Genomic DNA, 27,148 nt, shown 5'->3' with positions numbered 1-27,148 from the left:
TGGGTTTCTACGACATTGAGGAAAATGCGCTAACAGTGCACCCTTCCATCAGTCCTCAAAAAATCTACTGCTGTGTTGCTCTCATTCCTTACAATTTCTTGTGTGTGTGTGTGTGTGTGTGTGTGTGTGTGTGTGTGTGTGTGTGGCTGTTGGTAGAGATAATGGGTTTGCAGAGAGATGAAAACCTCTCATCAAAGTTTAGAAAAATGATGCTTTGCAACTTACACTAGCACAAAGCTATTGCAGGCATAGCTTTAATGACGACCTTTTTGAAATCTTGTGACGGTCATCTTTCAGGAATGCATGAGGAAGTTCATTAATGACTTAGAAAGTCAATTCGGTCATTGGAACAGCACAGTAATTAATATGTGGGACCTCCTGGTTAAATATATAAACGTTCTCAGAAGTTCAAAGAGAAAGCCAGAATGTCTTTTTTCTTTTAAATATTTTTATTTATTTCTAGGAGAGAGAGAGAGACAGCGTGAGCAGGGGAGGGTCAGAGAGAGAGGGAGTCACAGACTCCGAAACAGGCTCCAGGCTCTGAGCTAGCAGTCAGCACAGAGCCCGATGCGGGGCTCGAACCCATGAACTGCGAGATCATGACCTAAGCGAAAGTCGGACGCTCAACCGACTAAGCCACCCAGGCGCCCCTTTTCTTTTCTTTTTTTAAGTTCAGGTGATCTATATGTTGAGCCTGCCACTCACCTTCCGGAAATCCCCTTGAAATTAGTTTCCTTGCTGAATCTTTAAACTTCATGCAAATTCTCTGTAAGCACTTGAGCACTTATTCTTGAGAATATTTTTGTATGTTTTAGGCCCTGACCTAAGTTATAAACTTGTCATCTTTTATTCTTCTTTCATTCAGTCTCGTTCTGCTTATTTTTCATGACAAGTATCTCTTGAATGGATTTTACCTCATCCGCAATGTCATTAACTTAGCAGACCCTTTTCTGGCTTCCTGCTTGGAAGACCGTGGGGGCAGCTAATTGGCCTCTAGTTAGAACTGTGTCTGTTCTACCCCCCTAACCCCAGTCCCTCCTTTACACCATCATCTTGAGTTATTTTTCTACAACACAAATCTGTTTATATCTACTCCTTGCTCAAAAACTCTCAAATATCTCCCTGATCTGTATCAGTTGTTCAAAAGAAATTTTCCCCATAAAATCTTACTGAGACCTAATGTGTATCAGAGATAAAAATTCATCTGTATTATTTAGAGAAAATGCTTTATTATTTGCAGAATGCCTGTACAATAATTTGGGTTTTCTGTAGAGCAGTTAGGTAAGTGCTATAACTGCTGGTTGACATCGTACAGTCTAGGTAAACTGGCTTAGAATTCAAAGTCTTCAAACTGTCATCACCCCATTCCACCCTCCCCTCAAGGTACTCCAGACTTGGTTCCTCAACTTTGCCTAAACAATAGTACTTCTTCCGTCCTTTCCTCTCCCTCTCCTTTCCTTTTCTCTTTTCTTTTCTTCCTTTTTTATTTTTGAGAGAGAGAGAGATGGCATGAGTGGAAGAGGGGCAGAGAGAGAGGGAGACAAAAAATCCGAAGCAGGCTCCAGGCTCCGAGCTGTCAGCACAGAGCCCAACGCCGGGCTCAAATTCATGAGCTGGGAGATCATGACCTGAACTGAAGTCAGACATCCAACCAACTGAGCCACGCAGCCGCCCCATACTTCTTTCAGACATCTATATTTCTTCCCCATTTTATTCCTGCTCCTTTTGCTACCTTTTCAAAATTCATACTCATTTCCCTTACCTCTGTTTCACAGACTCCATTCAAAGGTTAATGGCCCTATAAACCCCCCTGACTTCCTCAGGAGACTGCCCTCCCTCTCTGTACCTGAAGCACTTTGTCCCAACTCGTTACAGCACTAGCCACGTGGCACTGCTTGCATGCACTTCTTCTACGCTGCGTAGGAACATCCAGTTATCTCTATATTCCATACCCTCACTCCAACATATTTCTAATACAGTACTTGGAAAATGTTTACTGAATTAATAAGTGGAGATGTCAGATCTGTAGCGGCCTGAGAACATGTAGGGATGTTAACACATGTAGGGACCTTCCACTCCTCCATCAGGAGTAGTTCAATCGTACAAATATGGATTTTGCCAAATGGATGGTTTTTACTCAGTTCAAACTCAGCAAGCAATTGCTGTCCTATGTATGTGACGTATGCTTTTACCCTATCAAGGAGGCATGTGCTTCAAATTGGTTTTCCAGCAGCGGCGGGTGACAGATGGACTTGTAGTAGCATGGAGTCTTGCCTTACCTCCTTATTCATTTTTAAAAATTTTAACCATTTGTGAAGTGGTTGTGTGAGTGAAAGATACGGCCTACCATCAGAACCTGAAGGTGGTCTGCCCATATTGACCCCTATTCCTGTCTTCTTTAGACAGGGGTTCAGAGAAAAGCACAGTGTAGAACTTAGGCTCGTTTTCTTTCTCTTCTCTCCTCCTCTCTCTCTCTCTTCTTCAAAACATTGCAAGCTTGCCTGGATGAGAAGTGCTTGTCTGTCAACTGTGACTCACTTACTTATTAGGCTCTTACCTAATTAGTCTAGAATATGGGAATGGGTGTTTTAGGTTAGATCAGGAATGAAGAATTAAATCAGAGCCAGAAATGTAGTTTCTAACTTCTCCACTGGAAACTATAAAATCTGCACAAGTGTTTGAATTGGAAGTGACAGGAACCTGTAGGCCGGGCTGTGAACTTCTGGAGCCAGAAAGTCAACTCAAGTTCTCCCTCCCTGGTACTCCCATCAGGGCACAGCTGCCCAACTGTCACCTTGAATGCACCTGGGCAAATTCAGAGCCTGACATTGGGCTCTGCCCTTATGACCTCTGCCAACTAATCAGTCAAAATATTTCCAGATCTGGAGAGCCTACTCCACATTTTGGGTAGATGCCCAGAACTGCAAGTGCACTCCAATCAGGTGGGGGAGCCCATCCAGGTGCCAGGGCAAGAATTAACATCTGACTGACATATGGGCCGTGAATTTTCTCTTCACAGCTTGGGGTCATGCAGAGGCAGTGTGTGGGGGTGGAATATTCGATCTGTGCATAGAGGGACTAGGGGATTTGGTTTAAATCAAATCATAATTAAAACACCAGTCGGGAAAACAAGGCGTAATTATTTTTTTCCTGCATATTTTTCCTACCTTGGATAGAGCCTTAAATACACGCTGGCTACAATAAAAGCTACGTATCAGTTTCATTTTGGGAAGGTGTAAATTTTCCACTTAAAACAATCCACTTATTATGTTGTGGGGTTAAGTCTGCAACGACACCGGTAAATTAAATGACAGTTCAATGATTATACTTGCGAGACTAAAGTATGTAACACTATTTAAGAAATCATCAAAAAGTAAATCATCTTCAGTTCAATAGGCTCTCATCATGGCTGTTGGAGGGGACTTCTGTCACACTATCAATAAAACAGTACACAAATGTTTCACTTAAACAAAACACCCTTATGAATGTTAGATGTTTCTGAGATGGTAAACCACGTGCTTTAATAAAACCAATGCGCTCTTTTCTAACATTCACCTAATGAGATACAAAATATGAACTGAAAATTTAAATAGGATTTTTATTAGGTGAACCTGAACAATTTAATATACTGAAGCTGTAGGTCTAAATATAGTCAATCTTCTTGTTTATTCATAGACTTAAAGAAAGATTCTTGCCATTTTTAGATCACAGCTTTTAACTTTAGAAATATCTCAGCTGAGTTAGTTCCTCCCAATGAATCTTTTTGCTGCTTTCATGAATTTATGAGTTAAAACAGTCCTGTGATTTTTTTTTTTAAGAAAAAATAATTTCCTTTTGGGAGTCACTCTAAATATTTTCCCACTCTCTAACCATTCCCTCGGAAGACTGCAAAAACCTAGAAACTACACTAACACATTCAAATCTCAAGGTCTTGTCTTTTTCAGATATTCTGCTCAAAAAGTTTCTCTTTGTTGTCACTTGTTTCTCTTTTCCTTGTTTAAATTCTTCCTCTACTTTCCAAGATACAGCCTGCCTTTTACAATAAATAGAGATTCATCAATTTCTTGAACTACTTCAAATTTTAAAAGACTTTGAAGGATACATACTTGGAGAAATTACACAGGGCTGATCAGGGCTCTCAACTTTGAGATCTACTTTAAACCTGTTCTCCCATTAGAGAAGACTGGTTTTCTCCTTTTGAAACTATGTTCCCGAAAACTCTAGAATTCTTTGAAGGTTTTTTGAGAGACAGACAGACAGAGAAAGAGAAAGAAAGAGAGAGAAAAAAAGATAGAGAGAGAGAGACAGATCATGAGTGTGGTCGGGGCAGAAAGGGAGACACAGAACCCAAAGCAGGCTCCAGGCTCTGAATTGTCAGTATAGTGCCTGACGCGGGGCTCGAACTCACAAACCTCACGATGTTTGATTTGAATGTCCATTTATAATGTTTCTGCTAATCAAAATAAAGGTTCTGCCTTCTCACTTTTTATATACGAACTTCCTGTAAACATTTTGCTGATTAGGATAAGGTTATGTCTTGGAATTTGGGCTTGTGAGTTTTTGTTTTTTGATGTTTAAAGCAGAGCAGAGAAATATTGTAAATACAACTGGGCAAATGAGTACATCACTTTAGGGTCTGTACCCGATGCAGAACTGAATTCGAGATCTTTATTGCTGACACAGAGGTGAAGGCAGAAAAAAGCAAAATGTCTTTGAAGAGTAACTATTTACTACAGAGACAAGCCAGTTGTTAATAATACCAGAATTTTCAAATTGGAACTGGATACGTCCTTATAAAAAAATTCACCGGTTGTCCTCATTTAAGGTACTACTGCAGATAGAGGGTTCAAATGAGAGAAGATCTTACTTTCCTTCTCTCCGATGTTTGATGATTTAAAAAAAAGGAACTAAACAGCCTTTACAATATAATGAGATTGTGCCACGTCTATTTGGAAACACAGATTATGCTATGCTTACAATAGCAGAAATAGTTTCATTAATGAAGTTCATCAAATTTGGATTCAATAGGCAGAGCAAAATAAATTTGACCCTGAGCAAGTATTTGTCAGAGAAGGGTCTTCAGGTGACTGAGATTTTCTTATATCTTTGAGTAGCTTATAAAGTTTTAAGATACCTTAAAAAATATTTTCCAAAAATCCAAGGAGAGTCACCCTGGATTAGAACTCTATATATTGATTCTCTCTAAATATAACTAGTGAGCACTTGTTAGATATTGTTAGTTCAAACAACTTTTAAGCAAAAACTTCTAATGATTTTTCTTTTGGACAAGATCACTGTAGGCCTGTGTAGAACATTCTTAAGAACCGCCATATTTGTGAATCAAAACTACTTAATACTGTGTAAATAAAGTATAAAAGTAAAGACACTGTGACGGATGTAATATTACAACTGTCACCTGTAACTTTGTTTTTTGAAACACCTTCACTCTTCTTAATGGGTGAGATTTTAAGAGTGGATCTTCTAGAGATACAGATTTTTGAAATATCTTATGAAGAAACCCTTTGGAGTGAACACATACTTCTACACAATGCAGTTTAAAAAATATAGTCTCATATTTTCAGGATGAGAATACTTAAAAAGTTAAGAACAGAGACCATTCTGCAAAGAGGAAGTTTAATGAGTAGCATTAGTAAGAATTCACTGAAGCCCATGGTCCTGGCAAGCCACAAAATATTCCTGGCCACAGACAGAGCTCTGGTAGTTACTATGTAACCTTAAGCTGGTTACTTAATTTTTCTGTAAACTGTTTTCAAATGTTTATTTATTTTTGAGAGACACAAAAAGATGGAGCGTGAGTAGTAGGGGATGGGCAGAAAGAGAAAGAATCCGAAGCCAGGCTCTGAGATGTCAGCACAGAGCCCGGCGTGGGGTTTGAATTCAAAACTGTGAGATCATGACCCAAGCGGAATTCTGATGCTTAACAGACTGAGCCACCCAGACTCCCCTAATTTTTCTGTTAATCTCAGTTTCCTCATCTATAAAGTGGGGTAATTAACACTTATCTTGCTGTGTTGTGAGGATAAATCACATAACACAAGTGGAAAGGTTTTAAAATAGCATATGAATTATGATTTGATCAACAAACACTCATCTCAGATCCTAATGGTTTTCTCTGCCAAACTCTTCCAACTTCTTTATTTCTGTATCTCAAACATTTTCTCCTTAAGTAATCTGAAGTTAAATGCTGTTAGTGGAACCATATAAAATTCCTGATATTCAACTGTTTTTCACTTAGGGAAATCACAATTTCATATAATCTGACATAGTGAATTTTGTCACTGAAATCCCCCTACCCTATTTTAAAACTAAAAAAGTTACAAGTTTTGCATTTTTTCCCCAGGGAACACTCACTTTTAAGTTATTCTCATATGATAAATATGCCATATGTTAATTTATTTTGGAGAATCGGCAGCCTACAACTTGAAAAAGGTACGTGGCTTCAATCTCTAAGGACAGATTTAGTACTTCCAAAAAATGTACTGAGAAAACTTTTGCTTCCAGTAAAAACACAAATACTTAAAATTCTTACCCCATTTATACTTGGTATTTACATTTGAAAATTATTCTAATGTTTTGTGACATTTAATTTTCCAGGCTGAACAAATAAAATGCAGACAAATCTAGTGCACTCATGATGTAAGAATTATTCATGAATGTGAAAGTCTAGATCAAAATAGTCAAAGCAATCTACGATGCCACTTTTGTTTTTCAAAGCTTCATGTGAGAAATTCTTTTATTTTTTATTTTATTAAAATTTTTTAAAAATGCTTTTTATTTATTTCTGAAAGAGAGAGAGAGAGAAAGAGAGAGACAGTGTGAGCAGGGGAGGGTCAGAGAGAGAGGGAGACACAGAATCTGAAACAGGCTCCAGGCTCTGAGCTGGCTTGAACCCACAAACCGTGAGATCATGAACTGAGCTGAAGTCGGATGCTCAACAGACTGAGCCACCCAGGCGCCCCTTCATGTGAGAAATTTTTAAAGGAAATTTCACATTTTTTACACCTATGTGTCTATTCTGAACATTCCTTAAGGGCAAATGATATGAGGGCCTCCCCTCCCCCCCCCCCCAACAGATATACCTACATCAAAGTAAAGGATCACTGGGGAAGAACAGAATACTTGTGAGTCAACAGGCTGGATTCCAGGGTCAGCCCTGTCCCTCACTTACAAGGTACCTTTGGGCATGTTGCCAAGTTTCCCTGAGGCTGAGTTTTTTTAAGTCTTAGCCAGCTTTAAAATACTCTACTGTGATTCTGCCTGAGAATTTAAGATGGCAGAATGGATACTGAAGCACAACTCGCTGCAGAGGCTGCATGTAAGGGACTATTTAGGTTAATGACCATGCTTAAAGAAGCAACTGTATTGTCTCAGTATTCTAGTTCAATGGAAAATCACCTGATAACAAGCAAGTTCAGGGAGGTTAACATATTTTCCTACAGTGAATATCACTCAGGAGAAGCTAAAATAGATATAGGCATTACACACTGGGATTATGTCATCTCGCCCAGTGAACATGGTTTCCTTTTTTCTGGCGTTCAGAATTATACACCTGGCTTTATATCAGCCATCTACAGTACTTCCCACTGAGAGGTGGGGTTGAGCTTCAGAGCGGGCAAGCATGGCATCACCCACTACTCTGAAACAGTGTGGGTCTAATGAAACACATGCCTGACGTTTTCTATATGATGAGCAACCACTACAATTGGGTTACTCTTTGGATTGTTTTCCCTGAAAAACATTTCATTCACAAAAATTTTAAGTGCTTTTTACTTCTAAGCTTGCACAGATATGGGTGCCTAGGGGGCTAGTGATTTAAGTGTCCAACTCTTGATTTTGGCTCAGGTCCTATTCTCACGGTTCGTGGGTTAAGAGCCCTGCGCTGGGTTCTGGATTGACAGCACAGAGCCTGCCTAGGATTCTCTCTCTCTCCCTCTCTGCTCTTCCCCTGCCTGCATGCTCTCTCTCACAAAATAAATAAACTTAAAAAAAAAACTTGCACAAATAAATTCTAGGAATATTTTCTAAAAAACCATTACCAAAAGCATTTGAATTTTTAGGATGAGAGAACAAAATACTCTTCAAACAATTAAATACTAATTACTTTTCTGATAGGACAATTCCTTTAAAGCTTTTGCTACACTTTTTTTTTTTTTTTATGGGGGGGCTCTGATACCTTTCTTAAAGTAAGTTTTATTTTACCCTTTACTATTCTGTGTTTTCTTAATTGTCTAACATACAGGCACTACTCTCAGTCAATGAAATAAATTATTAAAGGAATGAAGGAGTCAGTAAAATGAAAAAAAATGTAAAAAATGAGGAAATAATATAACAAATTATCACCAACTTCGATATACTCAACAGTCTCTGAAAGTTGTTTTCAATAACTTATATAAACATATAAACTTACATAAACGGAACTTGATGAAGCTTAAAAAATCTTTTTTAATGTTTGTTTATTTTTGAGAGAGGCAGAGCATGAGTGGGGAAGGGCAGAGAGAGAGAGGACGACACAGAATCTGAAGCAGGATCCAGGCTCCGAGCTGTCAGCACAGAGCCCGAGTTGGGGCTTGAACCCACGAACTGTGAGATGGTGACCTGAGCTGAAGTTGGATGCTTAACTGACTAAGCTACCCAGGTGCCTTTTTTTTGTTTTAAGTTTATTTATTTATTTTGAGAGAGAGCAAGGGAGGGAGAGTGGGGAAGGGGCAGAGAGAGAGAATCCTAAGCAGGTTCCTGTGCTGTCCACGCAGAGCCTGACTTGGGGCTGGAACTCACCAACCATGAGATTGTGACCTGAGCCGAAACCCAGAGTTGGACACCCAACTGACTGAGCCACCCAGGTGCCCCCAAGTCACAAATTCTGAAGTGATTTTTAGAATTATGGGAAAAATATACAATTACAGGAAGAATAATCAATAGGCAAAAAGTAAAATTCATTTAAAAAAATGTTCTTTAGTATGTGTATCCAGAAAGTCAGCTATATATGCATGGGGACAATTGCAAAAGTGTGTTTTAGGAGGCAGATTGTGGGGCTGGGAGTTAGAAGCCTCAAATTTCAGCCCTTGGTTCCATCATTTAGTCTGATTACATCAATCTTCTAGGTATGATACTTTCTCTGATCTTCTGCATAGGATTACCAATAAATGAGAACACAGGGAAGAAAGAAATCACCAGCTAAAACCAATAAACTAAACACAGTATGGCCATAACTGTTGGGGTGGACATGGTGGCTTCCAAGTGTCTCCACCGCATGTGTGTAGTGGTAGGTGGGCTGATGTTGCGATTCTCCATCCCTCTTCCTGTCTGTGCCAGCAACTACTCTGTGCAAAGCATCATTTCCCTCTTCCTCACCTCCCCATAACATGGTTTCAAGCTCATCTATCATTTCAACTCCTTCCCAGGGTGAAGAACTCACAATTCTTTATGCAACACATTGTAGGTCTGAAATTGAGCATGTTGTGATTGTGTGCAAAATTATGTCAAAAGTCATAATATTGTGGAAAACAGAATGAGGACTCGCTAAAAACAGACTGTTGCTGGTTTATTGACCTGGTTTACTGGAATTAAATGTCTGTGTAACCTACTGTTATTTTCATTCTCTAAATCAACTTCCAATTATTGGGAATTGGCTACAAAGGAATCAAGGGATGGATATTCTAAATGAGCCATCACATCTATATATACGCCAAACAAGCACTTAGATTCCGAATGACATGGTGCAAGGACAAAATCTCTAAGTTTCGTTAGTACAAGCTAGCGGTTCATGAGCATTTTAGTTTACAAAGTAAGTGGCATGCTAGAGGTAACTGAGCTCAACTTTTCTGTATGAAAATTTAGGTCTCAAGCCATGGTTACTATAGAGGCAGTCTGCATGCTTCCTCTTTTTATAAGTCACAGCTCTGAGCCTAGGTGGTAGTGTCCCTAGCGCAGCATAAAGTATTATCTTGGGGACTGGGCCTCAAGGAGCTGGACATCAACATCCCCCAACACCAGAAGCACATTCTTTCAGCAGCTGAAGGTATGTGGGAGCCAGGGCAGGAGAGCCATATTGTTAGATACACAGTCTGCAAATCTCTCCCGTTTTAAAGAGAATTTTTAACTAATTTCAAAGACAGATTTATGAAAGGAACAGCATAGGGAATATAGTCAATGATATTATCATGCGTTGTATAGCGACAGATGGCAGCTACACTTGGGGTGAGCATAGCATGATGTATGGGGTTGTTGAATCACTGGGTTGTATGGCTGAAACTAACGCACCATTGTGTGTCAATGATACTTCAATAAAAAAAGTGGCAGATTTATGTATTATAATATATACCATGAAACTGTGTCTCCCTGATCATATTAATCATGCTATAAAATAGAGTAAGCACATTCAGTCCTGCAGCCTGGGCAAATTATTATAGCTCTCAGTAATAAAGCAGATCTTTAAAGGTGTGTCTTTTCTGAGAAGTGATGAAAATGCAGGTGCCCCTCTCTGGTGATTTTTACCAGTTGCTGTCACTCTGGTAGTGGCTAAGGGAACTTCTGAGGTCATGGTTTATTTGTTCTATTTTTCCAGATCTATTTAAATTAGCATTTAAAAATTGCATTCTTAATTTTAAAAACCATATTAGCATAATGTGTATTAAATAAATAGTAGCTTAAAACATATCTGAACTTAGTTTCAAGTACATTTTCTGACCATATACTACAATCTCAGATTAGTGAAGCAACATTACATGAATAACAGAATACCAGTAAGACATGATATATGTATAAGACATTGTTTATGTGTGTGTTTATGTATATATACATCAACATCCTCCAACATCAGAAGAACTTCCTATCTATCTATCTATCTTTAGTTATATGTATGTATCTATATATACATATATATGTATTCTCACATACACACACACACACACGCACATATATAAATAACGTCCATCCAATGTATTAACATATAAAAAAACTTGGAAGAATGAAGCAGCCACCACTTCTTATGATTGGGAGGCTTTCCCATTATATTAAGGTACATGTTCCCTTATGTAATTTTATCCATTATTTTAGTTAACATTTTAGGTTCTTTCTCAAAACTCCTGTTTCCCCTTGTTATTCTTTAATTACTTCTAGATTATTATCCACCCTGCCTCCTTATCCTTCTCTCTCCACTCCACTGCCTCAACCTTTTAGTCATTATTTGGCTCTTATCTATGAACTTGACATTTTTAATCCTTTGTTAGAAGATGGTTCTTTCGATCTCAGTTTTTAAATTCCTCCAATCATCTCATATTTTTCAAAATTTCATCTTTCTTTTGGCTTACGACTAAAAATACTCTTGCCTATCATGCAGGGGAAAAAAAAAGAGATATTTGATTCATTCTGTCCTCTCAACTGAATGATCCAAAAACATTCACACAGAATGAGACACTGCTTTCATCAGCAGTATTAATATTCTTATAACACAGAAGACAAATTTTAAGTATTAAACAAAAGTGAAAATAATAGTTACAATCACACAAAACTTCTGGAGACAAATATAAAAAGCCTGTGATACATTCTTGCTGTCCCAATGAGAATCCATACAATTCACTAATGAAAATTAAGAATGGAAAGAAAGCATTCCCTTTGACTAAAGCACAGGAAAACAGGAGATGATATAATATAGACGAAATCATGATTTCTATCAGTGGATAATGGTAAAATCCACCCTCAGGAGAAAACATATAGTATCTTATACTTCTTTATATATGTATGTATATATGTATAATATTAAACATGTAGAGTCTGCTTTAGTGTTTAAGCAGAAGTGAATATGAAGAAACCAAACACACAGTAAATTCTAATGTTCCTCAGTCTTCAATCAAACCTCACTTTCTGAAAATCCCAGCCATCCCTCATAAACAGAGAAAGACTTGGAGAAAGTTCTAGTAACATGAATAAAGACTTTTTTTAAATGGCCACACGATGAGCACTTAATTAAAACACACACACACACACACACACACACACACACACACACACACACACACTTTCTTTAGGCTGTTGAAATACAGTCTTTAATTCTCCATTAAAAAAAAAAAACAACAAACCCTGATTATAAGCTTTACAACCATTTGAAGATGTGAAAGACTATCTGCATTTCAGCCTACTTCAAAGCCAGTAAAGAAATCATTTCTTCTTCTTCCAACTCAAAGTGTGTTTAGGAGCAGGGCATCTGATAGAAGTGGCATTGCCAATCTAACCAATTTTAAAATATAAAGTGCTTCTAGCAATATTTGGATACATGTAATTTGACAAAAAAGCTTTATAAACCGAAGCTTTGAAAAATAGAAAATATAAGCCCCAACAACAACAAAAAGCATAATTTGTAATTGAAAGAAAATAATATTTTGTAGGAAAAAAACCTGTCCTTCCAAAAAGAGACAAAAATGACTAACTTTTATTTCCCAAGAGGATTATGCCACTTTTATACAACAAAATTACCGTCACCACAAATTGCTTTCAACAATTCCGTTGCTTCTCCATTTGACCACTTGAAAATCAAAATTCTTTCAGATTATAAATATAACTTTTTATAACTCTGTTATTACGTACTGTGAATGGGGAGAGGGGGCCAATCTTGTGGCCGTAGCGTCGAACGGCCTCTCTGATGTGGCAGGGCTGGATGGCATCGCTGTGAGCCTCAGCACCACAGGCCGCAGTGCTCTGTGACAGAAACACACACACATTGTTACCAAATCAAAAACACACAACAGAACTACAGTGTATAAAATATGAAAATAAACTTTTATAAAATGGATATTCTCCCCCGCCCTTGGGATGCACATCCCGCTGCCATATACTACATTTAAAAAAAAAATCCATTAACAAATCAAAGGTGACTTTTACATGACCCCTTCCTAGCAGACCTACCAAATGCAATTTTTATGCCCACAATATTTCACCTAGGCCTGCGTGTCAGAGTACAGGAGAATACAGCCACTTGCATGTAGATGAAAAGTGTCATGAGGGCTGGCTGAAAGAACCACAGGAAGTTCTTTTTTTAAAAAACATTTAAACATTTATTATGATAAATGTTTCTTGGGAACTTGTTGGATGTGTTTCTGAAATAACTTGAGGGTCATCAATTTTAAAAATGGAAAATATAAAACTGCTACATATTTATTTATAATACGGGGGGTCTGTCATAAACAATCATGTTAACTTGGTTCCTAATTTTCTAGGGGTCCCAGGGCAAAAAGAAAATAAAACAAAACCTTTCTATTTTGATCTGCTTCATCTGTAAAAAGCAGGTTTGAAAGTACGAAAAGACACAAGAAAGAGAAAGATGATTTGCAAAGAGGATATGGATACCAGCTCAAGAAATGTATGTAACGTGATTTAAAAAAATTAAAATGCCCAATAGGAGCAAGACAGTCTTGTGGTTCATTTGCAGACTCTAGTTTTCCAAACACCTGAGTCCAGGCCCTATCAGTTATCAGTCCTGTCAAGTGATGTAACATCTCTGCATTTCAGTCTCCCCCTCTATAAAATTGGGATAATAATTACAACTGCTTTATCCTGCAGTGGATACCAGATGCCAGTCATTAACATTAAAGAATCAAGAGAGAAACAGTAGTTTATGTATTACCATAACTGTATTCTAGAAATCAGTCATAGTCACATAATGATTATTTGTTTTTCTGATAATTACTAAAATTACCACTTTCATAATTCCTTCTAGGAGTATAACTAATAGGACTGCGATGGATAGTAATTTGACAAGATCTTACCAAATGAAAACGCACAACCATTTTTGACCCAATTTCACCTCTAAGGATTTATCCTACAAATATATTACACAGGTACAGAATTTTATACGTCTGTATCTATATACTCACTGCAGAACTATTAGGATGGATGAACTAAATGTTCATCAGTGAGGGAACACTAAAATATGTTTTAGTGGGAACCACTAAAAAGAATGAGGCAGTTCCATACACACTCCTACGGAACTATCTCGAAGACATATTGTGTGAAAAAAACGCAAGGTGTCCAATTGGGTGGCACTAAGTTACCACTTATTTTTTTAAAAGGCCGAGCATTATATACTCATTTAAGCATAGAATATACTGGCAAGGGTATACCAAAAATCAGTAATGGTCCTTACTGGTTGGAGGATAAATGGGTGTCTAAAGCACAGGAGTTAAAGAGGCATTTTTCACTGTATATCCTTCTGTACTTTTCAAATGTACTTTGTGTACCTTGTGCATGCTTTTCCAATGACTAGTAAAAGAATATAAAAATTCCCACTAAATGAGAAATCTGCTAATTACCCAAGATGAACCTGAAATAAGTGGAACAATATGAAACAAACCAGATGTTGATTATTTTTATTATTTTAACAAGATATGAAATAAGCCGAATGGGAGTTTACTCTAGAGTATCTTTCTCAACTTCATTCCAACAATGCCCTAAATAACATATCTGCTGTGCCCACAGCTGTGTGATTACAAGTTGTTATCTTAACCCTTCACTTGGCACTGATATAAAAGTACACAGGGTTTTTTTTTTTTTTTTCTTTTGAGTGTTTTCTTGATTCTGATTTCAAATATGTTATGTCCGTTGGAATATATTAGAATAAAGGCAATTGGTAGGTATCTGATAAGGGTAAACACTCTTCTGTGAGTCCATTTGGCCCCAAAAGATGAATACGACTAACAGAGACTTATTAACAGTTGAGACATTCTATCCATTTGTGGAAATGAATGTAAATATTTAGCTGTACAGAATTTAGAGTTCAGTTTTGCAGTGAAAATACAAAAGAGAGAAATCAAGAGGGTCAATATCCTGCATATTAAGTGGGGTAGAAAGTTCCTCTACAACTCTCCTTCCTTCCCACAACTTGGATTTATGTTTCATTTCTTTCCTCCATGGCCAATATATGATTCTACTTTTCTTTTTTCTTTTTTTTTTTAAATTTTTAATGTTTTTATTTATTTCTAGGAGAGAGAGAGAGAGAGAGAGAGACAGAGAGAGAGACAGTGTGAGCAGGGGAGGGTCAGAGAGAGAGGGAGTCACAGACTGAAACAGGCTCCAGGCTCTGAGCTGGCNCAGACTGAAACAGGCTCCAGGCTCTGAGCTGGCTGTCAGCACAGAGCCTGACGCGGGGCTCGAACCCACGAACCGCGAGATCATGACCTAAGCGAAAGTTGGACGCTTAACCGACTAAGCCACCCAGGCGCCCCTGATTCTACTTTTCTTTACTTTCCCAAATAAATTTGGCTTTGGTCAAAACCATAGCGCATTTGGTCAAAATCTCTCAGAACCTCTGGCATGGCAGTCAAATAGGATTTCAGAACACTGAAGGAGACGTAAGCTAGAAACTTATGGTTGAAGTGTGATCTTTGCTAAAAAGATGAAGCTAACATCTATAAAAAACAAAAATATTGACTTTTGTGAAAAATGTCATCAGATTTTTTGCCCACTTCTGATTTATCTACTATAATTAAGCAACTGCAAACAGCAGGAAGTTACCATGTACACACTTTCACACTTTCTTGACTTGCCCATTGAGTTCTTTGGAAGGGAACCTTTAAATCTAAAATGATCGATTTTGGAGATCTCTTCACATTTCGGTCAACATCCAGGCCTTCATGAGGGTATCTGTAATCCATTCAAATTCAAAATGCATACCAAGTTGAGAATTTTTTACTTAGCAGGGGCTCTACCATTTTTGAAATATTCTTCAAAATTGTTTCGGAAGAATAGGCATTACACTTATATATTTGTCATCTAATCTTTACAAATTCTATCTGGGGACACCTGGGTGGGTACGTCGCTTGAGCATCTGCCTTTGATTCAGGTCATGATCTCACGGTTTGTGAATTTGAGCCCTGTATTGGGCTGTCTGCTATCAGCATGAGGCTTCTTCGAATCCTCTGTCTCCCTCTCTCTGCCCCTGCCCAGTTCATGCTCTCTCTTTCAAAAATAAATATTAAAAAACAATAAAAGTAAGCATCTTCTATCTGCTGTGATCACATTTAAAGACCGCTAGATTTATTTATCAATTCATCTTTCCCATTCTGACTGTGCCCACACGTTAGGATATTCTTTATTTTTAAATTTTCAAGGATAAAGCCTACGTATTTGACAACATAAGGAGTCCTGTTGTCTCAAGAGTGCTGAAATCTCCACCAAAATAAATCATTTATCTCCGTGAATAACGCTCTTGGTAAAGTCCTTCCTCATATGTCAGGTCCTCCTCCTCCTGGCTGCATTCATACCATTCTTGAATTCTTCTGCTTCATCTTTACTTCCGTCTCTTCATCTGAAAGCTGATGCTGGGAATTGGAGGCTGAAGCAGCATATGGAAACCTACATATTCCTGGATTTGAGCGCTCTCTGCTTGTCTGTGCTGGTTTTTGCTGAATAAAATCTCTCCGCAGTTTGAACTCACAACTGTGGTCCAAGAAAGCTGTATTGAAACTTCTATTGCTGCTGGATCTCATACAAATGTCTGTACCTGTCCTGACTTAAAAAAAAAAAATGGTTGAAAGTTAAATGGTCCTATCCTTTCTCAGCTTTTCCCTTGGCAGGGAAATCCAAATTTAAGAACTATCTGCGATCTCAGATAATGGCCACTTATTCTTTCTACATTCGGAATGATGGACTAGATCTTTTGTTAAACTTGAAATATTTGTTTTTACAGAGGAGGAACACATATTTCAGATTAGAGCAAAATAGAAGGTTAGTATTAGTATTACTAATACTTTCATTACTCACCACAAAGGTTGATTTATAATCTGACTGGCAAGGTATGTGTCTTCCTTTTATTCACTGTTGTACACATAGCTTTCGCAGAGCTTTGTGCTTATAGAGGATTCTTTTCAGAAGAAGGTGGGCCACTCTTTGGCCAACAGTATATAATACAGTTAGTTTTAATACTTAACTTTCTCATTTCAAAGTTTAACTGAGATGTTAATTGTTAAAACTGTAGTGCTATATAACTAGAAAAATCTTTTCTTTAAGGAAATTAAAACTAGAATATATATATATGTGTGTGTGTATATATATATATATATATGCTTTTATTATTTTATGTAGAATGAGTGTACCACCTTACCACCATAGCTGAAGTTTCTCAGGACTAAAAATGAAAACACAGCATGTAGAAAGATGTGGATGCGTAAACAGAGAAATGATTAATTGCTTTAAAGTGGGACACATTATTCTGATGTCACTGATTTTAAATTTAGGAGAATTAAGATATGGTCTAAGCTAATATTTTACTCAGGAAACCTCTGCTATAAAACAACTCTAAGGTGATAGCTTTCAAGATTAGGAGAGAACTGTTTAAAATTTTAAGAGAAAAATAATTCTCCATAAGTTTCAGAAATTCTTGAAATTTTTAAGTACGTGTGCATAATTATATCAAATAAATTACAACTTCTTACATACTTAGTAAAGGAAGTCCACTGAAGAGGTCTTTCAGGTAACATTTTGTTATCCTAATTTTACTTACTGATTGAGCTGGAGCACTATGGCTAAAATCCTTTAAAACTACTTTATAATACAGAAGTTCCTTATAGTTCAAATTTTCCCTTAATAAATAAGCACTGAGCTCTGATGTTTTGTAAATGGAGGAGGAAACGAGATATGAGGCTAAAACTTAAATGTGCTTATTATCATTATAAAATTATATCTTGGCATGGTTCCACTACTTGTAATGGCAAATGGTTCTTATTGTAGCAACTGAGTTTTAGATAAGAGTATCAACTTTAAATAAATTATGAAAAACAAGATCAAGAAGCAATAGAGACTGATCAAAACTAGGCAGAAACTAGTAAGGGAGTGCCTATATTTAGAAGAAGAGAATAGCAGTGGCCTGAGTTTCCTGTTTTTCCTGTTTTAGCCTAAGGGCGGGCTCTAGTCAGTATAGAGCACACATGACCTTAGAGACTTTAAGAAATATAGGTTAGAGTTCAGGGCACCCACAGTAGGTGTAAAGTGAGGAGTAAGTAAATAGCAAAAAAGGCAAATGAAAGAAGGTTAGTTCCAAATTCAGTGTAACTTTCCCAAATCTATTTCTCTGTGGTACCAAACCCAAGAAACCCAGTTAAAGCTAAATGAACTGAGGAGAGATTCCACCTGCTACCACTGAAGAGGAGTTTGAGTTTCAAGTCTACAGCTGAGTGTGGAATAGTAAACTGCCTGCCTAACACACAAGCTCACATCATCACCACTATCAACACCAACAACTCTTCACAGGACTCTAAGAGAACACAAAATTTGTCCAATATATTACCTATAATGTCCAGGATATAATTGAAAATTACTAGACATATAACAATATAAGAAATTGCCTGAGATTAACAGACTGAGAGAGGAGGCATTATTTTGGTCTTACATACGTATCACAGAAAGCATGATTTATACTCAATGGAGACAAAAATAATCCAGATATTAACTAATCAAAGAAGGATTTTAAAGCAGCTATGATAACTATGCTCAAGAAGATAAAGAAAATAAACTTGTAATAAGTGACAAGTGACAAATGAAAAACTAGATAAACAAAAACTAAAAAGAAATCAAGTGAAAATTACAAAACAATTAAATAGAATGTCACAAGAAAAAAATTACTGGATGGGTATAATAGACTGGAGCTGACAGAAGAGTCTGGAACATAAGGAAATATCAAAGAATTTATCCAACCTTAAGAACAGAGGAAAGAGTGAGAGAACAGTTGAACACGTACCTGTAGAACAATACTAAAGTAACTAACAAAATATGTACCTGGAGTCTCAGAAGTAAAGGAGAGACAGTGAATTGAAGCAGAAAAAAATATCCGAAGAAGTAACTGCTAAAAATTCCCCCCAAATGGTTAAAGACATAAACCAATAGTCAAGAAGCTCAATGAATCCTAAGCAGGATAAATACAAAGAAAACCATGTCTGTGGATATCATGATCAAACTGCTGGAAACCAAAAATAAAGACATAATCCTGGAAGCATCCAGAAAAAGAGAACACATGACCAACACAGAAACAATAATACAAACTACTGACATATGGTTGAAATAACGGATGCTAGAGAAGAATGGAATGATATCATTAAAGTACTGAAAGAAAACTGCCAACCCAGAAATCTATATCCAGTGAAAATAACTTCTAAAAATTAAAGAACAGTAAAGATATTTTCAGAAATATGAAAACTAAGAGAAACCATAACCAGCTAACCTGCACTGTAACAAATGCTAATATAACGTTTAGTAGAGTAAAACAGGAAAATAATACCAGAAGGAAATTTGAGCATAAAAAAATTATAAATGGTAAATGTAAATGGTAAATATGAAAGTCTATTTTTTCTCTTAGTTTCATTAAAAGACATTTGATTATTTAAGGTAAAAACAGTATTAGGGTTTATAACATATGAAGATGTAAGATGTATCACAACTACAGCATAAAGTACATGAGTCTTGCATATATGAATCCCATATTTTAGGTAAGTAGTGCAATAACTCAAAGTACACCAAATATTTAAGGATATATATAAGTACTCTTAGAATAACCACTGAAAAAATAATGCAGAGATATCACTAGGAAACCAATAGATAACATGAATTTCTTAAAGAGCACACACCCCAAAATAAGAAAGAAAAACTGAAAAACAAAAATAGAATAAGCAGAAACAAATACCAAAAGAGTTGACCTATATCTGACCATGCCAATAAATACACTGAATATCAGGGATTTAAAGACTACAATGAAAATATACACTTTAAAAAGGAAAAAGAAGCAAGACCCAACTATTTGTTGTCTATAAGAGATGTGCTTTAAATATTAAAGGTACAACCCTAGAGGAGAAAGCAGGAAACAACCTCCTTGACCTCCACCGCAGCAACTTCTTACTTGACGCATCCCCAAAGGCAAGGGAATCAAGAGCAAAAATAAACGATTGGGACCTCATCAAGATTAAAAGCTTCTGCACAGCAAAGGAAACAACCCACAAAACTAATAGGCAACCAACGGAATGGGAAAAGATAGTTGCAAATGACATATCAGATAAAGGGTTAATATCCAGAATCTATAAGGAACTCACCAAACTCCACGCCCGAAAAACAAACAACCCAGTGAAGAAATGGGCAGAAGACATGAACAGACACTTCTCCAAAGAGGACATCCAGATGGCCAACAGACACATGAAACGATGCTCAGCATCGCTCCTCATCAGGGAAATACAAATCAAAACCACACTGAGATACCACCTCACGCCAGTCAGAGTGGCTAAAATGAGCAAATCAGAGAACTCTAGATGCTGGCGAGGATGTGGAGAAACGGGCACCCTCCTACACTGTTGGTGGGAATGTAAACGGGTACAGCCCCTCTGGAAAACAGTGTGGAGGTTCCTCAGGAAACTAACAATAGAACTCCCCTATGACCCAGCAATAGCACTGCTAGGAATTTACCCAAGGGATACAGAAATGCTGAGGCATAGGAGCACATGGACCCCAATGTTCATAGCAGCACTCTCCACAATAGCTAAAACATGGAAAGAGCCTAAGTGTCCATCAACGGACGAATGGATCAAGAAGATGTGGTTTATCTATACCATGGAATACTACATGGCAATGAGAAACAATGACATCTGGCCACGTGTAGCAACATGGATGGACCTTGAGGGTGTTATGCTGAGCGAAATAAGTCAGGCAGAGAAGGACAAATATCATATGTTTGCACGTATAGGAGGATTAGGAGGAACTTAACTGAGGAACAAGGGGGAGAAGAAGGGGGGAAATTGTGGGGGAAAGGGTGAGAGGCAAACCATGAGAGACTCTTGAATGCTGACAAAAACTGAGGACTGATGAATGTGGGGCGGGGGGAGGGATGGGCATGGAGGAGGGCACTTGTGGGGATGAGCACTGGGTGTTATGTGGAAACTAATTTGACAATAAACTATTTGTAAAAAAAAAAAAAAGAAAAAGTATTAAAGGCACAGATATTTTGAAAGAAAACTGACAGAAAAACATATCAATGCAAACAGCACATGAAGGCTGAAATGGCTATCATAATCAAATAAAACAGAATACAGAATGAATAATATTACCAGTGATAAAAGAAAGATTTCATAAAGACACAGAGATATGCCATCATCATGGATTATATGAGTTGGTACTGTTAAGACATTCATAGCCCCAAGTTGATGTAAGTATTCAATCTGATCCCTTTCAAACCTACAGTAGGCTTTTTTGTCTTTTTCTTCCTCCCCTTCCCTTCCCTTCCCTCTCCTCCCTCCTTCCTTCCTTTCCTTTCCCTTCCCTCCTTCCTTCTTTTCTCTCCCTTCCTTCCTTCTTTCCTTCCTTCCTTCCTTCCTTCCTTCCTTCCTTCCTTCCTTCCTTCCTTCAAATAGAGGCTCAGAGGTGATTCTAAATTTTTATTGAAATGCAAAGGACTCAGCATGTCATAAAATTATGGCTGAAAGATAAAGTTATACTACCTCCTATAAGACCTACTATAAAGCTACAGTAATCAAAGCAGATGGTACTAACAAAATAACAGACAAGTCAGCCAATGAAACAAAACGGAAATTCCAGAAATAAAGACTAGATATATGGTCATTTGATTATTTATTTGTTTGTTTATTTATTTGTTTTTGAGAGAGAGAGAGAGAGCGAGAGAGAGGGAGAGAGTGGGAAAGAGCATGAGCAGAGTAGAAGGACAGAGGGAGAGAGGATCTTAAGCAGGCTCCACACTCAGCACAGAGCTTGACATGGGGCTCAATCCCATAACCTGGGATCATGTTCTGAGCCAAAATCAAGAGTGGAACATTCAACTGGGCCACTCAGGTGTCCTTGGTCATTTGATTTTCAATGAAGCCACCAAAGTGATCTAATGGGAGAAAAAAGTCCTCAACACATGGTTCAGCAATAATCAAATACCCAAATGTAAAAAAGTGAACTTGACTTCCAGTCATATAACACACAAAAGTTAATCTGATGATGATGAAATAGAAATGAAAGTGATACAGCTTCCAGAGGAAAACACTTATCACCATGTTTTGAAAGAAGTCAAAGGTTTCTTAACATATAAAAAGTAATAAATGTGTAAGAAAACTGGATGAATGAGACTTCATCAGAAGTTCAAAATGTCTGCTCATCAAAATACACCACTGAGACAAGGAATAGGTAAGGCATGAACTGAGAGAAAATATGTAAAAAAAGATTTGACATAGGAATATTACATAGAATATATAAAGAACCCATACAAATTGGTAATAAAAGACAACCTTCCCTCAAAATACTGTGGGAAAGATTTGAAGAGACTTTTCCCTTAGGAAGATACATGTATGGCTAGTCAGCACTTGAAAAAAATGCTTAACATCATTTGTCATCAGGGAAGCACCAACTCGAAGTAAAATGAGTCACTGTTCAATCTCCATTAGAATGGTTAAAAATAAAAATGATAACATCAAAAGCTGGTGAACATGTGAGGCATATATTGCAGGGAAAAGTATAAAATGATACAAACATTTTTGGGAAAAAAGTCTTAGAGTTTCTTTTTTTTAATGTTTGTTTGTTTATTTATTTAGAGAGAGCAAGCAAGCGGAGGAGGGACAGAGAGAGAAAGAGGGAGAGAGAGAGAATCCCAAGCAGGCTCTGGCTGTCAGTGCAGAGCCCAATGTGGGGCTCAAACCCACAAACTGTGAGATCAGCACCTGAACTGAAATCAAGGGTTGGATGCTTAACTGACTGAACCACTTAGGCGCCCCTCATTCTTGGAGTTTCCTTGAAATCAAACACATACATACCCTATGGCCTAGTACTTTCATTCCTAGCTGTTTACCAAAGAGAAATAAAGGCGTTTGCCCATAAAGACTTGAACTATGAAGCTCACAACAGGTTTACTTAGAATACCTCAATACCTGGAAACAGCCTAGGTGTCGACCAAAATGATAATACATACATTGATTTGCTTATACAAGGGCACATTACTCAACAATAAAGAGGAAGAAATTATACTTCTACTGAAAAGCGAACTTCAAAAACATCCTGAGTGAAATAAATTTTACTCAAAAGAGTGTACACACTACATTTTCCTTATATGATGCTCTAGAACAGAAAAAAACTGAGCTAGGATGAAAAAAATCAGGACAATGACTGCCTTTCTTTTTTTTTTTTTTTTTAAATTGTTTATAGTTTATTTATTTTTGAGACAGAGAGAGACAGAACGTGAGCAGGGGAGGGGCAGAGAGAGAGAGGGAGACACAGAATCTGAAACAGGCTCCAGGCTCTGAGCTGCCAGCCCAGAACCTGATGCAGGGCTTGAATTCACAAACTGTGAGATCATGACCTGAGCCGAAGTTGGACACTTAATGGACTGAGCCATCCAGGCCCCAATGACTGCCTTTCTAAGGACGGTGGCAGGTGTTGACTGGGAAGAGACATGCCAGAAACTTTCTGGACTGATGATAATGTTTTGTATCTTTGAGAGGGATTTGCAAGGAAACAGGTTACATATTTGCCTACACTCATCAAAGGGTATACTTAAGAACTGAGGCTAAATTCTGGGATGGTGATCCCTCCCGTTTTGGTTTTATTTTTCAGGATTACTTTGGCTATTCGGGGTCTTTTGTGGTTCCATACAAATTTTTGGATAGTTTGTTCTAGTTTTGAGAAGTATGCTGGTGCAATTTTGATGGGAATTGCATTGAATGTGTAGAGTGCTTTAGGTAGTAATGACATCTTAACTATATTTATTCTTCCTATCCATGAGCATGGAATGTTTTTCCATTTCTTTGTGTCTTCTTCAATTTCCTTCATAAGTTTTCTATAGTTTTCATCATACAGATCTCTTGTATCCTTGGTTAGGTTTATTCCGAGGTATTTTATGGTTTTTGGTGCAATTGTGAATGGGATCAGTTTCTTGATTTCTCTTTCTGTTGCTTCATCATTGGTGTATAAAAATGCAACCGATTTCTGTACGTTGATTTTGTACCCTGCAACTTGGCTGAATTCTTGGATCAGTTCTAGTAGGCTACAAAGCTGTCATCATCAAGACAGTATGGTATTGGCACAAAAACAGACACATAGACCAATGGAACAGAATTGAGAACTCAGAAGTGGACCCAAAAGTATACATCCAACTAATCTTTGACAAAACAGGAAAGAATATCCAATGGAAAAAAGACAGCCTTTTTAACAGATGGTGTTGGGAGAATTGGACAGCAACATGCAGAAGAATGAAAGTAGATCATTTTCTCACACCATGCACAAAAATAAACTCAAAATGGATCAAGGACCTGAACGTGAGACAGGAAACTATCAACACCCTAGAGGAGAAAGCAGGAAACAACCTCCTTGACCTCCACCGCAGCAACTTCTTACTCGACACATCCCCAAAAGCAAGGGAATCAAGAGCAAAAATAAACTGTTGGGACCTCATCAAGATTAAAAGCTTGTGCACAGCCAAGGAAACAACCCAGAAAATTAATAGGCAACCAATGGAATGGGAAAAGATAGTTGCAAATGACATATCAGATAAAGGGTTAATATCCAGAATCTATAAGGAACTCACCAAACTCCACACCCGAAAAACAAACAACCCAGTGAAGAAATGGGCAGAAGACATGAACAGACACTTCTCCAAAGAGGACATCCAGATGGCCAACAGACACATGAAACGATGCTCAGCATCGCTCCTCATCAGGGAAATACAAATCAAAACCACACTGAGATACCACCTCACGCCAGTCAGAGTGGCTAAAATGAGCAAATCAGAGAACTCTAGATGCTGGCGAGGATGTGGAGAAACGGGCACCCTCCTACACTGTTGGTGGGAATGTAAACGGGTACAGCCCCTCTGGAAAACAGTGTGGAGGTTCCTCAGGAAACTAACAATAGAACTCCCCTATGACCCAGCAATAGCACTGCTAGGAATTTACCCAAGGGATACAGAAATGCTGAGGCATAGGAGCACATGGACCCCAATGTTCATAGCAGCACTCTCCACAATAGCCGAAACATGGAAAGAGCCTAAGTGTCCATCAACGGACGAATGGATCAAGAAGATGTGGTTTATCTATACCATGGAATACTACATGGCAATGAGAAACAATGAAATCTGGCCATGTGTAGCAACATGGATGGACCTTGAGGGTGTTATGCTGAGCGAAATAAGTCAGGCAGAGAAGGACAAATATCATATGTGTGCACGTATAGGAGGACTAGGAGGAACTTAACAGATGACCAACCGGGAGAAGAAGGGGGGAAATGGTGGGGGAAAGGGAGAGAGGCAAACCATGAGAGACTCTTGAATGCTGACAAAAACTGAGTACTGATGGATGTAGGGGGGAGGAGGGATGGGCATGGAGGAGGGCACTTGTGGGGATGAGCACTGGGTGTTATGTGGAAACTAATTTGACAATAAACTATTTGTAAAAAAAAAAAAAAAAAAGAAATTGGAAAAAAAAAAAGAACTGAGTGGTTCACTGTGTATAAAGTTTTACCTTAAAAAAAAAAATAAAGAAATTTTATATAACGAAGTGTTAAGCCATGAGGTGTACTAATGTCTGTAGCTTACCTGGCAATATAGCTAAAAAAAAAAAAAAAGATGAACTGACGGATGAACAAAGGAACGATTACATGCACAGATATAATAAAAGCAGCTACACAAATATGTAGATAATACAGTAAGTGTGGTAAAATGTTCACTGCAGAATCTAGATGGCACACATATAGGTGTTAAGTCTACAATTCTCTTAACATTTTTGTATATGAAAATATTAGAAAAAAATAATTATCTTGCTTTATCCAGAAGAAATCTGTTAAAAAAAGAGGTTTCAGTAGAAGTCATTAAGTATGGCTAAGCATAAATCGGTTGTTTCGAAAACTCTGAATTATGAGAAAAACAGAGCACATTTTCCATATCTCTGAAACACATGCAATAAGACTTTCTCCATTCTGCATCGGAAAAAAGAAAAAAAAAAAAAGGAAAAAGAAAAGAAATGATCACTGACCTTTTTTCTTTTCCTTTGCTTGGTTTTAGCCAAGTCTTGTCCAGCACTCCCATTGCCGAGGGGCCCTGCTGCGGTTTTCCCTGGGTGCTGTGATCCGGACGATGGTGCTGTTGGTGTAGGAGGAGGTGTGTTCTCAGGAGACTCCGGGTAGGGCTTCATGCAACATCCCTGCCCAGAGAGATGTGGTTCTGAAATCAAGTGACCACGACTTCTACTGACATTCAATTTTGTTTAATACCTCCTGAATTCAATACTTCTTGAATCAATACTTACAAATCTCAAAACACAGTCTATGATTATCCAGTCCACATAAATGGTGCCCCATCGTGCCCCCTGACAGTCTAAAAGTGTTCATTTTTAATTTGGCTAATCAGCTTAATCTTAATCTACTATAGCTTCTGAAATTTCTGTTGCTTCAGTCAGATAGATTTCTACTCGGAGGCTATGCTAGCATGTCAGACTGACATGTCTCAAAAGGCACCTCTGGATTCCCCCCCCAAACGGGATGCCATCCAGACATGATTTGTATCAGTGTGACCAGCCTTCTACCAGTGACTCAAACTCAGTGCCTGAGGGTCCCTGTAGATACCTCTAGCTCCTTCCATTTCTAGTTCTTTCCTTCATTCATAATATCCCTCATTTCTATCTAATCTCTCTGGCCATGACTGCAGGTCTGTTCTCTCTTCCATGTGGAAGCACTTCAAATATTTGAGGACTGTTACTTTTCATAGCCTCTTTTCTTTTACAGGTCATATTACCTCAGATTCCTTCAACCACTTATTTCTGGTTCTTTCACCCTCTAATTACTCTCCTTGAGATATCCTTTATTGTGTCAATGTCCATCCTACAGGATGGTACTAAACAAAAAAAGTTTCCTTATCAGTAACATTACAATATTAGCTCCTAAGAAATTTAGAGGCCAATAAAGGCCTGGAAGTTTTTTTCATATATGGTGTTATGAATCCACATCTTCCTTATCCTACCATCTATACTAACCATACTATCTGCTGGCCTACACTTCCCTCTATTTAAAAAAATTAAGCTAAATGTTGTAAAACATTGGGCTGAAATGCACGTATTGGTTTCAAAAGTCTCTCGTTGATTTGCCTGCTTAGTAACATTATCAAACAAGAAGGAATAAAGCTGAT

At 37.8% G+C, this 27,148-nt stretch overlaps 1 protein-coding gene across 3 annotated transcripts in view; it reads right to left on the bottom strand.

Moving 5' to 3' along the window:
* SUPT3H (SPT3 homolog, SAGA and STAGA complex component) overlaps positions 1-27,148 on the bottom strand; it is a 554,087-nt gene that overhangs the window by 69,066 nt on the left and 457,873 nt on the right. For all 3 annotated transcript variants that reach the window (XM_039231173.1, XM_039231171.1, XM_039231172.1), the window contains exons 10-11: positions 26,001-26,168; positions 12,604-12,714 (exon numbers count right to left, since the gene is read on the bottom strand). In XM_039231173.1, coding sequence (XP_039087104.1) covers positions 12,604-12,714; positions 26,001-26,168 — 279 coding nt within the window. The remainder of the gene's footprint in view (positions 1-12,603; positions 12,715-26,000; positions 26,169-27,148) is intronic.

This window comes from Hyaena hyaena, unplaced genomic scaffold, assembly GCF_003009895.1.
Source record: "Hyaena hyaena isolate Hyena2069 unplaced genomic scaffold, ASM300989v1 scaffold_55, whole genome shotgun sequence".
In the NCBI taxonomy this organism is placed as follows: domain Eukaryota; kingdom Metazoa; phylum Chordata; class Mammalia; order Carnivora; family Hyaenidae; genus Hyaena; species Hyaena hyaena.
Note: the sequence above shows the minus strand (reverse complement) of the source record. Positions and strands in the feature narration are given on the sequence as shown.